The sequence below is a fragment of the Suillus bovinus genome (assembly GCF_016758785.1).
Source record: "Suillus bovinus strain UH-Sbo-P2 chromosome Unknown EDB93scaffold_43, whole genome shotgun sequence".
NCBI lineage: Eukaryota > Fungi > Basidiomycota > Agaricomycetes > Boletales > Suillaceae > Suillus > Suillus bovinus.
The window spans coordinates 219,920-233,400 of record NW_024542099.1 but is presented as its reverse complement, the minus strand read 5'-3'; the positions used below and the strand labels follow the sequence as shown (position 1 = coordinate 233,400).

Genomic DNA, 13,481 nt, shown 5'->3' with positions numbered 1-13,481 from the left:
CGTTGTTCAAAGGAACATCTGCAGTGGATGCCTGTCATATACATTTTGTCCTTCACTGAGCTCACCCAGGTCAGGATAGAAGGGAACCATAGCATCTGAAGCGCCCAAGTACAATGCGTTATAGACCCGCCAGTAGACCTAGTAGCAAAGTAATCAGTACGGGTGTAGAATATGCACCTGGAAAAACGCACCTCGCGGACTTTACGTGCAGGGTGGAATAAACCTTGAAGAACGTAGCTCAAAAGGATACCGGGACCGAGACATACCCGCATTGCCTCGATTGCATCCATAACAGCACCAATGACGTGCGGTGACGTTTCAAAACAGTTAGGCCAGACAAGATTCATCAAGTGCATCATAGAGTCTTCGCAGCCCATGCCCGCGACACCAAGTGCGATGTGCTTCACGATGACGCTAGCAGTTTGGCGATGAACAAGGTCGCGATCTGTGAGTGCATCTTCAAGCATGGTTACCACGGAGTCACAGTAGTACGCCGATTGGGGACCAATATACTCGAAGACAAATGTGAGGGCTTTGAGACAACCGGTGCGCACGTTGAGTTCCGCTGTCCGGTATTCATTCAAGATGGCAGGGATACACGTGAAGGGACCACAAGTCTCAGCGACGATGGCGATGGCGACAGTGCTACAAACACGACTTTGACGTTCTTGCACACGTAAGTTGGTGAGAAGAACCGAGAGAACATCCTGAGGACCCAAGGACTTCGCAATATACCCGAAGGAGTTGACAGCAGCACGCCGAATACCTTTCTTGTGCGCCTTCAATAGATCCAGTAGCTCGAAGCAAATGCGCATCCACTCTCGTGCTGGCACGAATTCTGCCCCACGATCGGCTGATTAAAGAATTGAGTCAGCGAATGAGATGAACACATCACATTGACACTCACCAATACGACCAATCAAGTTGATAGATGCCTCCTGCACCTTCTCATGACGATTACGAAGGATAGGCGTCATTCGAGGCACTAATAACAAGTATTAGCAATCAACATTATGATATAGTAAAAGTAACTCACAAAGATCCTTGACCGGCGGATTCATCTGCGTCATACCAACAACATTAGCAATTGCTCCCTCTGCAGCAATGATACTACCGAGAGTGTCGGGATATTCTTCACCGAGCTGCTCGAAAAGAACGAGGCCCAGCTTGCTGAGAAGTTGGTCTTCCCCGCACTGCTTGATTACGACAGCCAGCCTCGTCGTGAGATCTGCAGCTTGTTGCCGGACCTTAGCGCTTTTGTTATTGAGCCGCCAGAGTACGGTAGAGACAATCTGCGTGAGATAAGGCTTGACACGGATACCAAGGGCGTTGACCACCGTGCCAAAGCCATCAAGCATAACTTGATCTTCGGTAGTCTGCTCCTGGAACGAGTAGATGATGCCGTCGACGAGGCGGACCTCGAGCCGCTCGTCAATATCTGAAGCACCGAGCATGGCAACGACTTTGGTGATCGTCTCCATGACCATCTTCCGGTAAGGCTCTGCTTCATCCTTCAACTCATTCACAACTCTGCCGACTATCTCGGATACCCCAGCCTTCTGCGCAAGCTCGACAGTCGTCTCCACAACCTGACGATAGTTTCGCCTATCAAGCGCCATGCGGCGAACCCAGAATGCCCTGAAGAAGTCGGGCAGGATGTCCTGCTTGATATATTGAGGCGTGACACCTTCAGTAGCTGCGCACTGCTTGACCACCTTGAGGACGATCTTCTTCATCTCTTCGTCGGAGGTTTGGAATTCACGAATAAGGATGACTGTGACTTCCTTGGTGTAGTAGGATGCGTACTCGGGGTCCATGAGGGGAATAATGAAGCCGATGGCCTTCAAGAAGGCAGCAAGGCCCTTGCCACGATGCAGACGAATACCGAGCCAGAGAGGCTTCAGCACCTCATCGAAGGACTCAATACCGTATGGTGCAGCTGCTTCAGCAAGGGCAGCAAGTCCTAGTGCAGTCATGGTCCGCACTTTCTGCTGCTCATCCTGCAGACCGTGCGCAATGCAAGCCACGAGATTGCGAAGATGGGGCAAGACGGCGCAACCCATCATGATAGCGATCTGTTGCACGATACGGATACCAGTATGCCGCGCCTGCCACGACTTCTTACTGCGACATACGGCCTTGAGGAAAGGCAAGAGCGAGGGAATACCGAGTGCGGAGGCAACGACAGAGAATGCACGAGCGGTGGTGTTGCGGACGTACTCGTCGGCATGATCAATGTCAGGACGCATAGTGGATATCATGTGTGCGAGACCGGCAGCTTTGGAAAGGTTGGATATAATCTCCCGACCCTCCACACGAGCATAGTAATCCTCATCAATGAGGAGCGGCTCAATAACAACGAGAATTTTGTGGACATACGGACGAACAAGGTCATCGAGCTTGTAGAGGACACGATCGATGACCTTCACAAGTAGGTGGCGCTCCTGATCCTCGAGAGTACGCTCCATGAGTAAGGGAAGGATCTTGTCAAAGAGAGGACCGGCACCAAACTCGCGAGCCTTGTCAGTAATTTGGCGGAGGGCAGTTTTTCGTACAGGAGGAGTACCGTTCTTTATCTTCAAAAGTAAACGCATGATTTTGCGCTCCTTCATCTCATCCACTGAAAGCTCCGTTTCGTCTTCCTCCTTAAGAATCTTGGCGAAGTACTGAGCATCCTCGGCCTTGAAAAATGCAAGACTACCGACACCGGGTATTTCGGTGGGAAGTTCAGGTGCAAGGCCTGCGGCAGCAGCCACTGCTGCAGCGTCTGAGCCCTCCTGGATGTGAAAGCCACCTACTTCTGTGACCGGTGCACCCATAAGCTTGCGGGGAGCTACCATCGGTGCATATCCAGGGGGAGGAGTAACAATAGCATACCCGGTGGCCGGCAAAATAGCATCCAACTCCTCATCACTGAGATAACGATTATGCTTATCCTCCTGCATGATACCCGGCGCATTCATTATGATCTGCGTCATTGGAGCTTCTGGAATGACAGCAGCTTGATCCCAACGAGATTTCTTAGGTGTCTCACCGACAGCCTCTGCCGGAGTAGCGTCCCAGCGAGAACGACGCTTTTTTGGCGCGGATGCTTCCAGGGATTCTTTCGACCATTCCCTCTTATCAGTCTTATTAGGGTCAACATTCTCGTCCGTAGGCTCAGGGACGTCCCATCTTCGTTTACGTTTGGTCCCAGAAGTAGCTTCGCGAGAGTTTGCGAGCTCCTTTGCAGCGGCAAGTTCCATTGCGACATCCTCGAGTTCAGCACGAGGAGGGGTCTTATCGAGGTCCATTTTCATTTTTCCCTCTTCTCTCTCCTGCCTCTCTTTCTCTTCAATTGCCCGCCTGACTCTTGCCTCCTCCTGCTCCAACCTAGCCAGTCTCATCGCCTCTTTGTATCCTCCTTCCACTTCCACACCATCTTCAACTGATTTAAAGGCATCTGCACTCTCCTGAGCAACACGATTGAAGCGACGGTTGTGGTAGTCGGACTGCCGTGCAGCAATCTGACGTTTTGAGGCTGTTTCTGCGAAGGGGTCAACATTTTCTTCTTCCGCAAGATCTGCGAACTCTTGTAATATGTCCTTTGGTACGGTAAACGAGTCGACGAGTCTTGGAGAGTTGGGAGCCGACATAGTGGAGGGTGATGGTGGTGCGGAACAAAGTCGTGAACATCGTGACCGACAACGAGCTGAGTATGAATAATCCGAGCCGCAAGCAAGACCAAATAAATACATGTGAACCAGTTCTGACTGAGCATTGACTCCTAGTAACTTGTCGGCAATGCACAGATTGTTCCTCGTGCATGAACTACTTGTGATAATATGTGAACATCTGCATGATGAAGATGATATCCCAAATACTTCCAAAGAAGCTCTGGCGCGTCTTGCCAGAACCTGCAAGGCCTTTCATGCCGTGGCATTGAATGCTCTCTGGTCAAATCTCGACGGCGTTGCGCCTCTAATCCAATGCACACCTGCAGTCACTCGATTGTATTGGCGCCTGGTACGGCGTTTCTTGCTTAGTACAGCAGTATCTAATTCGTCAAGTACTTATCAGCCTCTAGGTACAGCAGTGGTTGGCATTGAACGGGCACCTCGAAAAGCAGAATGGGACATCATCCAAGGCTACGCTAGTCGTGTCCAGCGTCTGCGTGTCTTAAACTCCCTGCGTCCTGTAGAACAATCCGTCATCTTTACACTGTCCCGTCCACCCATTAATACCGTATCCCCACTATTCCCGAATCTACGCTCGCTCGTATGGAATGACAGCAAACCCCAAACCATGGTGCTCTTACAAATTCTATGTGGACCCCTTCTGACATCCCTTACGTTTGATTGCTCAAATACTGGCACTTCTCGGTGGGATGCGACTGCATCTCCTATATTGGTCAATGTGCCCCTCATTTGCCCTGATATCAAAGTCATCACCCTTCCCTCCAGTCCCCCCTGTTCACAAATACTACCAAACATACTTCTCGCATACAGCCATCTCGAGGAAGTCACATGTGGTGAAATTGATCTAGTCGTCTTTCGTCATCTTGCCAAACAAACTAACTTACGCAAACTTGCATTTATACTGTCACAATCCATTTCTCAAAGTCTGACAGAGCGTCCTTCATCTCCGCACACTTTTTTGCGCCTCCGTGAACTAATAGTTCATACACTTGAGCTATCTTCCTTGATCAAGTTCATGCAGAAACTAGAAATACATCCCACATCTATTCGCGGCCAAGTGGACGCTGGTCCAACTCCCTGCGACATGAAAGCATTTTTTACCTTTCTCACAGAGCATTATGTAGGCATCAAGCCGCAGAATGTCTCATTGCAGAGTCTGCCTGCTATACGAATGCCCTCTGTGACTCAACCCCCGCTGCTGCCACCTACCGGTAATCATTTGAACGGAGGACCATCCCACGCCGGCATCTACGGCAGTGATTTCATGCCTCTCGCTCAGTTTGAAAGCATTGATACTTTGATAATCGACGTGAATTGCAGTAATCATCTCACAGACGAAGATCTGGTATCCTTGGCAGCTGCGTGGCCTCAGCTCCGGACCTTCAGTATCAACAAAATGCACGGTTGGGTCGTTAAATCCGACATCACCCAAATCGGCTTGCTCGAGATGCTTCAATGTTGCCCCAAACTCCAGACTCTTTGTATTGCAATCAATACCGACACATTCACAGAGGTGCCTTTGGATCGCCCAGGGAGAGGAGTCCAGAATATGAATATTCGGGCACTTTCTTTTGCAGACTCGGTCATCCAACCTCGTGCAACTACCGTAGTCGCTGCATTCCTGTCCGATATTTTCCCTAGGCTCAATGAGGTCACAGCTTGGAAGTCGGATCAAATGCGTGCCCGACGGGACGCAACAAGCACGGACCCTACGGTGTACGTCATTCGTTGGGAAGGCGTTTCTCAGCAAATCAAGGGAATGATTAGAATTCGACAGCGGGAAAGGAGGTGGCGCTGGAGCGAATAAACTGGGTGTTCTAGAAGATGGTTGGCTATTATTCGAGGTGCTGTGCCAAGGCTCTGCTCGGTATCATGATGTACGAGACTAGAAAAATAAGAAATATGGTTTGTAGTCCAACTAAAACCCTTCGGTGATTTATTTTGTCTCCAGTCTTGAGGCTAAATGAATGTGAGAGTCCGTGCGATGTCTATGATATAAGAGCTATATTGGTATATAAATAAATCGATGACCCTACCTTAAATTCCTTACGCGAGAAATCACGGAAACCCTTTTTCCTCCAAGTTTGCTACCCCACTACTGGTTCCTGACGGACTTTCGAGGTATATCTGTTGCTCGTATCGTCTCAATATCCAACACTCAAGCTGGTGCACGTCTGAGACAGAAAATGGATTCAGACGGTGCTGGTGGCCTCTTTCAATACGTGTCGCATTCGCCACCACAGTGTGCGCGAATGCACAGACTTTTCCTTATCCAAGAGCTTCTCTGTATTATATGTGAACATGTGCAGAATGACCTCACAGGCAGTATTGCCGCAGGAAGAACTCTTGCTTCTCTTGCTAGAACCTCAAAGGTCTTCCATCATGTGGCCACCAGAGCTCTATGGTCGCGACTAGACGGTCTCACACCATTACTACGACCCTTGGCTTCCGACCTCATTTTGATCCCGGAAACCGTAAGCTCTTTGTCCTAGATTGATATGACAGGTGATCCGAACTTCGAGAAATTATGTAGGCGAGGCCACAACCCGTGTCAACGATTAGGAGGCCACTCAAAATGGCAGAATGGGAGATACTTCGCGGCCTTGCACGTCGTGTCGAGCACCTATGCGTCCATGATCCTGCTCGGCCAGTAGACGTCTCGATCGTTCTCTCCCTCTGCCACCCCCCAACCAACTCGCCTCTATTTCCAAATTTGAAGTCAATCCTTTGGAATGACGAAAGAGCTGAGACTTTCCCGTTCATTCGCACGCTTTCAGGGCCCACAGTTACTTCTCTGGCGATAACCATTACAAACAATAGTCGTAAATGGCATATACCAGAGCTCAGCATATTTGCTTCGCTGCCCTATATTTGTCCCAACGTCACAGAAGTGACCCTGCCCACCGATGCATTTCCCTCTCTATCAGAAGCCCTTTGCGCGTGGAATAATCTTGAAGAGATCAAATGTGGAGTAATCGAGGGTAATGCACTTACGCATCTCGCCAGACAATCAGCTCTTCGCAAGCTTTCATTCAATATCAAACTAGGACTCGGACTGGACTCCTCTTTGCCTTCAGGGGCATTTTCGTGTGTCCGCGATTTCGAGATCCATGCAACGAATATGTCTTTCCTAGATCCATTCTTTAACAGGCTCGGAGGATCCCCCGCTTCTATGCACGTGCTAGTGGACACAAATCCGCCACCTACCAGTATCACTTCGCTTTTTACTACTCTCAGGCGTTTCTCGAGTACTCGTTTGCAAGATTTGAGCCTGCGATTGAGGACCCCGCCAAGTCCTCGGGTCTTGCCACCACATCCATTGCATCCATTCACCTTTCCACAACCCACAGCCAATGTAGGACCTTATATGGCACCTCCCACCAATATGATTAGCTATCCAATCAGTGTGGGCTACCAGCCTCCGCTTGCTCAAAATGGATTTCATGTTTTGCCTTCGGGTAGCGTTTCGACTTCCGGACTTACATGCCATACTCTCACTCTGCGTGACTTCATGCCCCTTACCTGCTTTGAAAGCCTGGGCAGGATAGACATCGATATCAATCACAGTATACACCTGGATGATGACGGCCTCCGGTCGCTGGTCTCTGCGTGGCCCCACCTCTATTCCTTTTCCCTCAACGACACAGCTGGATGGCGCACCAAGTCTGGCATCACTCAGATAGGCCTCATCGCGATGCTTGACTGTTGTCCCGAACTTCAAAAGCTTTGTATTGCTTTGAACACAGATGCATTCATAGAGGTGCCATCAGACCGTGAAGGGATAGAAAACACAGCCATGCGAACCCTAGGTCTCGCTGACTCCCTGATCGAGGCACGCGCCACCGTAGCAGTCGCAGCGTTTCTCTCCGACATCTTTCCAAACCTCACCACCATCGTCGCATGGGATTCTATAGTGATGAGTCGGCGTCTTAATGCAGGGATGTATGCTGAGCGCTGGATGCATGTCTCTGAGCAGGTGCACGGAATGAACAAGGTTCGGGTGCAAGAAAGGAAATGGTGGTTGAGTGACGATGACGGTGAAAGTGAGGCGTGTGCTATATCTCAGGTTTGACTCATGGCATTCCAGAATGCATCGACTTATATCAGAGGATATGGCACTATGGGTTGAGTAGGCGCTAAGGCCAAAGCTCTCCATTGGCCTGGAGCATCTGATGGTTTCCGTTAAACGGCTTGATACTTACTACGGCACGCATTTGCAATCACAATATAAGTGTTTAGGCCTCAGGTATCATATGTGAAGTACAGACACGCAGGCTCGACACAATATCTCAATAGGTAATCAAGGACTGTGCGTGGATAGATACCCTGGTAGTAAGTATATAGGAATCATGGTTATCATCCTGGACAAGAGTGGTGAGAATGCCAGAGTCGATAGTTTTGTGCAAGTTGAGCATCAGTCGTGATATGAGAGTCACGGACATGCTGGCGAGCGATGTAAAAATAAATTCGTTTTTATCGCCCATCCACTCACCAGCTAGTAAATATGGCAAGGCTGAATTTGTCGATATCCTTGCCAGCTGTCAGCGAATAGCTACGAAATACGGCTATATGCTCACTGAACCGCGCTGAACAAACGTATAAGCGTGCAACTCCACTAATATGACATTCGTCGACTCACGTAGAACATTAGGATGTTCGGTATATTAGATAGTGTCATCGCTCTGATGGAACACGGATCAGATCCACTGCATGGAATCACAATTTCCTAGTAACCTCACCCGAAATATATAGCGCCTGTGTTCGCTTGGATCAGTATTTCCGGTACAGATACAACGGGAAATTTCACCATCTTGGAATATGATGCCGATGATATTTTTCCTGGATATTATTAAATACTGTGACCGCATCTTGTAAACCTTGGACACTGTGAGGATAAAGATGAGTAACTCGTAAGCAAATAGAGCTACCCATGCCAGCCCGGGACCTGTGATCGGATACAATCATGAAATCATGTTTTATACAAAATCTGACTCAGCAATCACTGACTGGCTGGTCTGCAGCGATTTTTTGAGCAGGTGCGCAGAATGGAGAAGAAGATGGCATACGTCGCTGTCACATCTAATTCGTAGCAGATGACTCCTGGCATGACGACCACAGTGCTGGGGAAATGTCCAAATATTCCCACCTTGAAATCATCAGTATTCCTGAAGCGACACATTATGTGAATACGCACAGAAGCTACTCCTGCGAGAGCAATGATGACCACTACCATCCAAACCAGCAGGCGCTTGCTACGGCCGTAGAGAGCATAAGTCCGAAGACTCAAGATGACTGAAAATTTCAATATATGTAGTGCTCGCCATGGAAATCAACTCACAGCAAACAATGAATTGTTGACAAAAAACGAGGAGTTCTCTGGACAGGAAATACTTCGGACAGCTAGGTTCCGTTGAGCAAAACAACAAAGATTCGAGAACCAAGGTTAATACCTCTGCGGAAATAAGTCATGAGCCTGTTAATCTGGCATACACGCAACGAAATCATCGAACCTCTTCTGGAACAGGCAGGAAAGTGATCCATAAGGCATACGTATTTCCGAGCAGAGCGGCATAGCGATTGAGCAAAAATAACATTGCAGATAGTGCTTTCGGGCGATACCAGATGAAAGTGATTTCATCTGTGAGGGTTGCTATATGGTCATACACCAGGATACCTAGAATATCGTGTCATCATCATAAGGGCCCCAGAAATAAATAAAAATTCTAGTACTGCTTGCCACGAGAATGGCGTACGAGTGCATCAAACTGGAGATGTTGTCTAGTCACTATCAAGTTACGTAGTGAAACTATGCATTACTCACATCTGCTGTACCTCACTATTATCCATTGCATGGTAAAGTATAACCTGTGTCCACGAGAACGCTGCGACGATACGTGCTACGTATGCAAGCATGCAAAGCAAATTCAGTTACACACGCGGTTAAGGAGGGTTGGTCACACGTCATGAAGTAGTCGAAGAGCCTAGGGTATATAATCATGTTGCTGTGCATGATTTTCCCTGGCACGTCGTTGTAGCGCATGGCTGGCATGATCCATGATCCATGATACAAGCTATTCCTTACAAGAAGCTAATAGCTTCGGAAAAATCGGAACTCGCCAAATGAGAGCGTTGACATGCCAGTCAAGTCTACGGTTAAGACAGGAATTCCAGATAAATTAGGGTCAGATGGTGGGATAGTTGAACGAACGGCATGAACGGGACGAACCTTCCATATACAGTTACGTAATCGTAAGGCCGCGGACGCGCTTGACTGTGGAATCAATTTTAGATCACGTGTAATCCCTACGAGAAATCGTCCACGATGTCTTATGACTTACGAACCCCCCAGTGCATCTTCCTCCTCAATGTTTGACGTTGCTGATGACCACAACGGTCGTGGTTGATTCGCATTAGGTAACCCCGTCATGAATTCCGCTGAGTATTGCACAGTCCAATACCCTGGCAGGTTACATGCTGGCGTTTTTATTCGTGCTTTATTCCAGCTCCAAACTAGGTATTGCGCCATCAACCATAGCACCAAAGCGATGCCAGAAGCATGACTCACTATCACGACATGTCTGCAAGCACGCCGGCTTACCCTCGAATGACATCTCCGAGGATGGGAGAACACTATAGGAAGGCAACCAGCTTTTATATCCTGGAACAACTTTTTCATTCTGCGACTGTTCCTGTTGCTGGCCTCCCGGGGCCTCCCTTGACTCATTTCTGCCTGTCGGGCTCGTGACACGGCTGTTGCCTACCACTGGCAGTATACCAAAAGATTGGTCTTTGTCCTCCATCTGTGATTTTGTCTAGCTTAGCTGACTGACATTTAAGGCTGCCCAGTTACATGGCCTTGACACTGGCGTGGTGAAGCTTGATGTGGGTCATGTGGCACAATATTGGTAGGTGGGACCGACACGACACGACACGACACGACACCATTGGGCGAGACTTGACAGACAAATAATGGTGGTACATGTGTCACAGTATCTGGATATTTAACATTCACTGAACCACCGTTAGTACGATCAGATACAAGCAAAGAGGGAAATGTACAGCAAGGTATTATATCTACTTGAGACGGACTCGACATCACGGGTGTCAACTATGACTGGTGACATTCACAGTTTGGCGGTTCGGATGTACCTTTTCATAATATGGTATCTATGTTGTTGGCAACGAAATGACCTTATAATTTCGAGTAACTCTTATTAAGCTCTTAACACCCTCCCTTTTTTCAGGTCGACAGTGCAAGAGCGTTGTCCGATTTTCACTTTTAGTTGTAGGACGACAAGACCTATTTTATCGACACTCGTGCCCTGTTCCCGTCAATGATTTATTCCTTATACAAAAGAAGTCAACCACCTCCCTCAACTCAGCTGACGATCCCATTCATAGGTGACTCTATTCCTTAGCTAAGCGTACGACAGACTTGATAATATTTTGGTCCTACAGTAGTAACCTTAGCACTCAGGGCTTCACGTGTAGCCCAGTACGTTGCAGTCAGGCAAATGGGGTCTAGGAGCACAATGCGTTAAGAATAAATTATAAAGGAACACGTTGTAGGCTTGCAGCTAGTAATTCCGTCTCTACACATCTGGACACTACCCTGATATCCTGATACAAATATTTGTATGTAGCAACATAACTCAATATTAACTCAATATTAACCTAGCAATGGCTAGAGGAGATCGCTGACTGTACGTCGACCCTAGTGGTAAGGACAGCGGAGTCGTATTCGTCATCTCGTACGGGAGTGGTAAAGATGCCTGCATCGACATGTTTATGCAGATTAAGCATCAGCCGAGAGATGAGAGTCACGGACATGCTAGAATGCATAGTCAGAATCAATCCATGTTCACCGCACCAAATATTCACCAGCTAGTAAATGTAGCCATACAGCCTCTGGTGGTATTCTTGCCAGTCGCCAAAAATAGTTAGTCAATATAATCATAAGAGGCGGGTGTGTGCTCACTGAAATGCACTAAACCAAAATGTGAGCATGCGATATGACGAGCATTTCATTAGTAGACTCACGTAGTACGTCAGGATGTTGAATAGGTTAATCAATGTCATCACCCTGAAGGAATGGGGATCAGATTCGCTCAAATCACCATTTCCCTAGCAAGCTCACGCGAAATACACTATGCCTGCGTTTGCTCGGATCAATGTTTACAATACCAATGCAGTGAAAGTTACCATCTTGAAATATGATACCAAGTATGTTTCTCCTCGATATTGCCAGGGACAGTCCTCTAATTTTCCATATCCTGCAAACTGTGAGGACAAATATGAGTAATTCATAGACGAGTAGCGTCACCCATCCCAGCCCGGGACCTGCAAATTAATTGAGTCATGGCATTACGTTCCACGCAAATCAGACTCAGAGTTCACTAACTGACGGCTCTGCAAAATCTTTTGAGCAAGCGTGCAGACCGACGAGGGAAACGGCGCACATCTCTTCTGAATATGACTCGAGGCAATTAAATCCTGGCATGTTGCTTGAACGGAACCGAAACGTTCCCGCCTATAAACCATCAGTAGACTCCCAGTACAAACGCCTATGCGAACACGTACAGTCACTCCCCCAAGAGCAAAAACGATGATTACCATCCAAGCAAGGAGGCGTTTGCTACGGAAGTAGAGAGCGTAAGTGCGAAGAGTCAATATAACTAGAAACGTCAGTACATGTATATACTTCTCGCCGTACAATTCTACTCACGGCAAACGAAGATTTGTTGGAAGAAAAAGAGTAGATCTCTGGATACTAGACAGCTATATTTTTGTTGAGAAAACAACACATTGAAGAACCAAAATTGAAACCTCTGCAAAAATACGATGTGAGCCTGCCAGATGCGTACGCACATAACGAAACCACAGAACCTCATCTGAAATGGGCAGAAGATACACAGATAACATATAGACATTGCCGAGCAGAGCAACATAGCGATTGACGAGAAATAATACGGCAGACAGTGCTTTTGGACGACACCAGATGAATGTGATTTCATCTATGATGGTTGCCATATGGTCGTATATCAGGATACCTAGAATATTGTGTTATTGTCCTGAGGCCAAGACAAACAGTCATAGTACCGTCTGCCACCAGAACAGCGTTTACCCTCACGCTCATCATGATCAGTCTGGGAATGTTCGAGTTCAATCGTCATCAGGATACATCAAAGATCGCATTACTTACATCTGCCTGCCCTTGACTGGAATCCATAGATAAAGATTGTGTTGATGAGAGGGTATCTGACGCTGTTATATATCCGCCATAAGGCTCATCGGTTCTCCGATCATCGATGTATGATTGGCAGGTGTTACACATAGTCAATGTCACATATTGGTGAGTTGGATACGTTATGACATCGATGACTCCGACGGATTCCTTATTCATCGGCTCTCTATCCTTCGGAACACTACCCAGGGAAGCCCACTGGCAGCCCAGGGAAGCTCAGTCTTGCAACAAAAGCGCGGACAAGCCCGATATGATTAGCACCGATGATCGTGAGTTCGTGACCGCTACAGCGGACCTGTCAGGGATACAGTATGGTGTGCTCGCCCAGAACAGTCTAGGTGGTAGATCCTGAGGGGAGATGACATAAGTGCTATGCACAACAATATTCCAATGGTAGACCTGTAGACGTGCTCAATTCTTACGATGTCAAGGTCAAGGTGTGTCAAGTTCTGCGGTGCCTTGGAGCCAAACAACATAGCCGACCAGTGAGACCCCATCTGGGCTGCCAAATCCACTGAAACGATGGACTTCAAAGTTTAAGTTTGAACATAGGAACTTCG

General features: G+C 47.9%; 5 protein-coding genes across 5 annotated transcripts; 2 read left to right on the top strand and 3 right to left on the bottom strand.

The window, feature by feature from the left end:
- Nucleotides 1-6: 6 nt before the first annotated feature.
- EDB93DRAFT_1088470 (armadillo-type protein) lies at nt 7-3,635 on the bottom strand (the record flags this gene model as incomplete). The annotated part of the gene is made up of 4 exons (XM_041446133.1): nt 7-138; nt 192-853; nt 908-985; nt 1,037-3,635. 4 exons carry the CDS (start codon nt 3,633-3,635, stop codon nt 7-9), a joined length of 3,471 nt encoding a protein of 1,156 aa, XP_041305976.1.
- Nucleotides 3,636-3,758: 123 nt separating this feature from the next.
- On the top strand, nt 3,759-5,660 carry EDB93DRAFT_1338346 (uncharacterized protein). The gene is made up of 2 exons (XM_041455387.1): nt 3,759-4,005; nt 4,060-5,660. The coding sequence occupies exons 1-2, from the start codon at nt 3,784-3,786 to the stop codon at nt 5,482-5,484; spliced, it is 1,647 nt and encodes a 548-aa protein (XP_041305975.1). The 5' UTR covers nt 3,759-3,783; the 3' UTR covers nt 5,485-5,660.
- A 203-nt stretch (nt 5,661-5,863) lies between these two features.
- On the top strand, nt 5,864-7,749 carry EDB93DRAFT_1105379 (uncharacterized protein; the record flags this gene model as incomplete). The annotated part of the gene is made up of 3 exons (XM_041447496.1): nt 5,864-5,921; nt 6,000-6,151; nt 6,211-7,749. The coding sequence occupies 3 exons, from the start codon at nt 5,864-5,866 to the stop codon at nt 7,747-7,749; spliced, it is 1,749 nt and encodes a 582-aa protein (XP_041305974.1).
- A 108-nt stretch (nt 7,750-7,857) lies between these two features.
- EDB93DRAFT_598171 (uncharacterized protein) lies at nt 7,858-9,536 on the bottom strand. Its single transcript, XM_041456812.1, has 13 exons — nt 9,499-9,536; nt 9,188-9,442; nt 9,016-9,077; nt 8,872-8,969; nt 8,744-8,823; nt 8,685-8,692; nt 8,606-8,622; nt 8,485-8,554; nt 8,417-8,432; nt 8,317-8,359; nt 8,255-8,263; nt 8,170-8,207; nt 7,858-8,120 (listed from the first exon to the last, which is right to left on the bottom strand). The coding sequence occupies exons 2-13, from the start codon at nt 9,313-9,315 to the stop codon at nt 7,967-7,969; spliced, it is 723 nt and encodes a 240-aa protein (XP_041305973.1). The 5' UTR covers nt 9,316-9,442; nt 9,499-9,536; the 3' UTR covers nt 7,858-7,966.
- A 1,815-nt stretch (nt 9,537-11,351) lies between these two features.
- On the bottom strand, nt 11,352-12,707 carry EDB93DRAFT_1252155 (uncharacterized protein; the record flags this gene model as incomplete). The annotated part of the gene is made up of 11 exons (XM_041453254.1): nt 11,352-11,508; nt 11,559-11,596; nt 11,656-11,664; nt 11,718-11,760; nt 11,815-11,830; nt 11,880-12,017; nt 12,079-12,086; nt 12,137-12,207; nt 12,258-12,352; nt 12,403-12,505; nt 12,564-12,707. 11 exons carry the CDS (start codon nt 12,705-12,707, stop codon nt 11,352-11,354), a joined length of 822 nt encoding a protein of 273 aa, XP_041305972.1.
- Between the last annotated feature and the right edge of the window lie 774 nt (nt 12,708-13,481).

What these genes read in the sequence shown, in the direction of transcription:
- EDB93DRAFT_1338346 (XM_041455387.1), top strand. Translation starts at nt 3,784, where the DNA reads ATGCACAGATTGTTCCTCGTGCATGAACTACTTGTGATAATATGTGAA. An exon ending in CTCGATTGTATTGGCGCCTG is followed by an intron (nt 4,006 to 4,059) that starts GTACGGCGTTTC and finishes AGTACTTATCAG; the next exon opens with CCTCTAGGTACAGCAGTGGT.
- EDB93DRAFT_598171 (XM_041456812.1), bottom strand. Translation starts at nt 9,315, where the DNA reads ATGAAATCACTTTCATCTGGTATCGCCCGAAAGCACTATCTGCAATGT. An exon ending in TCCTGCCTGTTCCAGAAGAG is followed by an intron (nt 9,078 to 9,187) that starts GTTCGATGATTT and finishes AACGGAACCTAG; the next exon opens with CTGTCCGAAGTATTTCCTGT. An exon ending in CTTGCCATATTTACTAGCTG is followed by an intron (nt 8,121 to 8,169) that starts GTGAGTGGATGG and finishes ATCGCTCGCCAG; the next exon opens with CATGTCCGTGACTCTCATAT.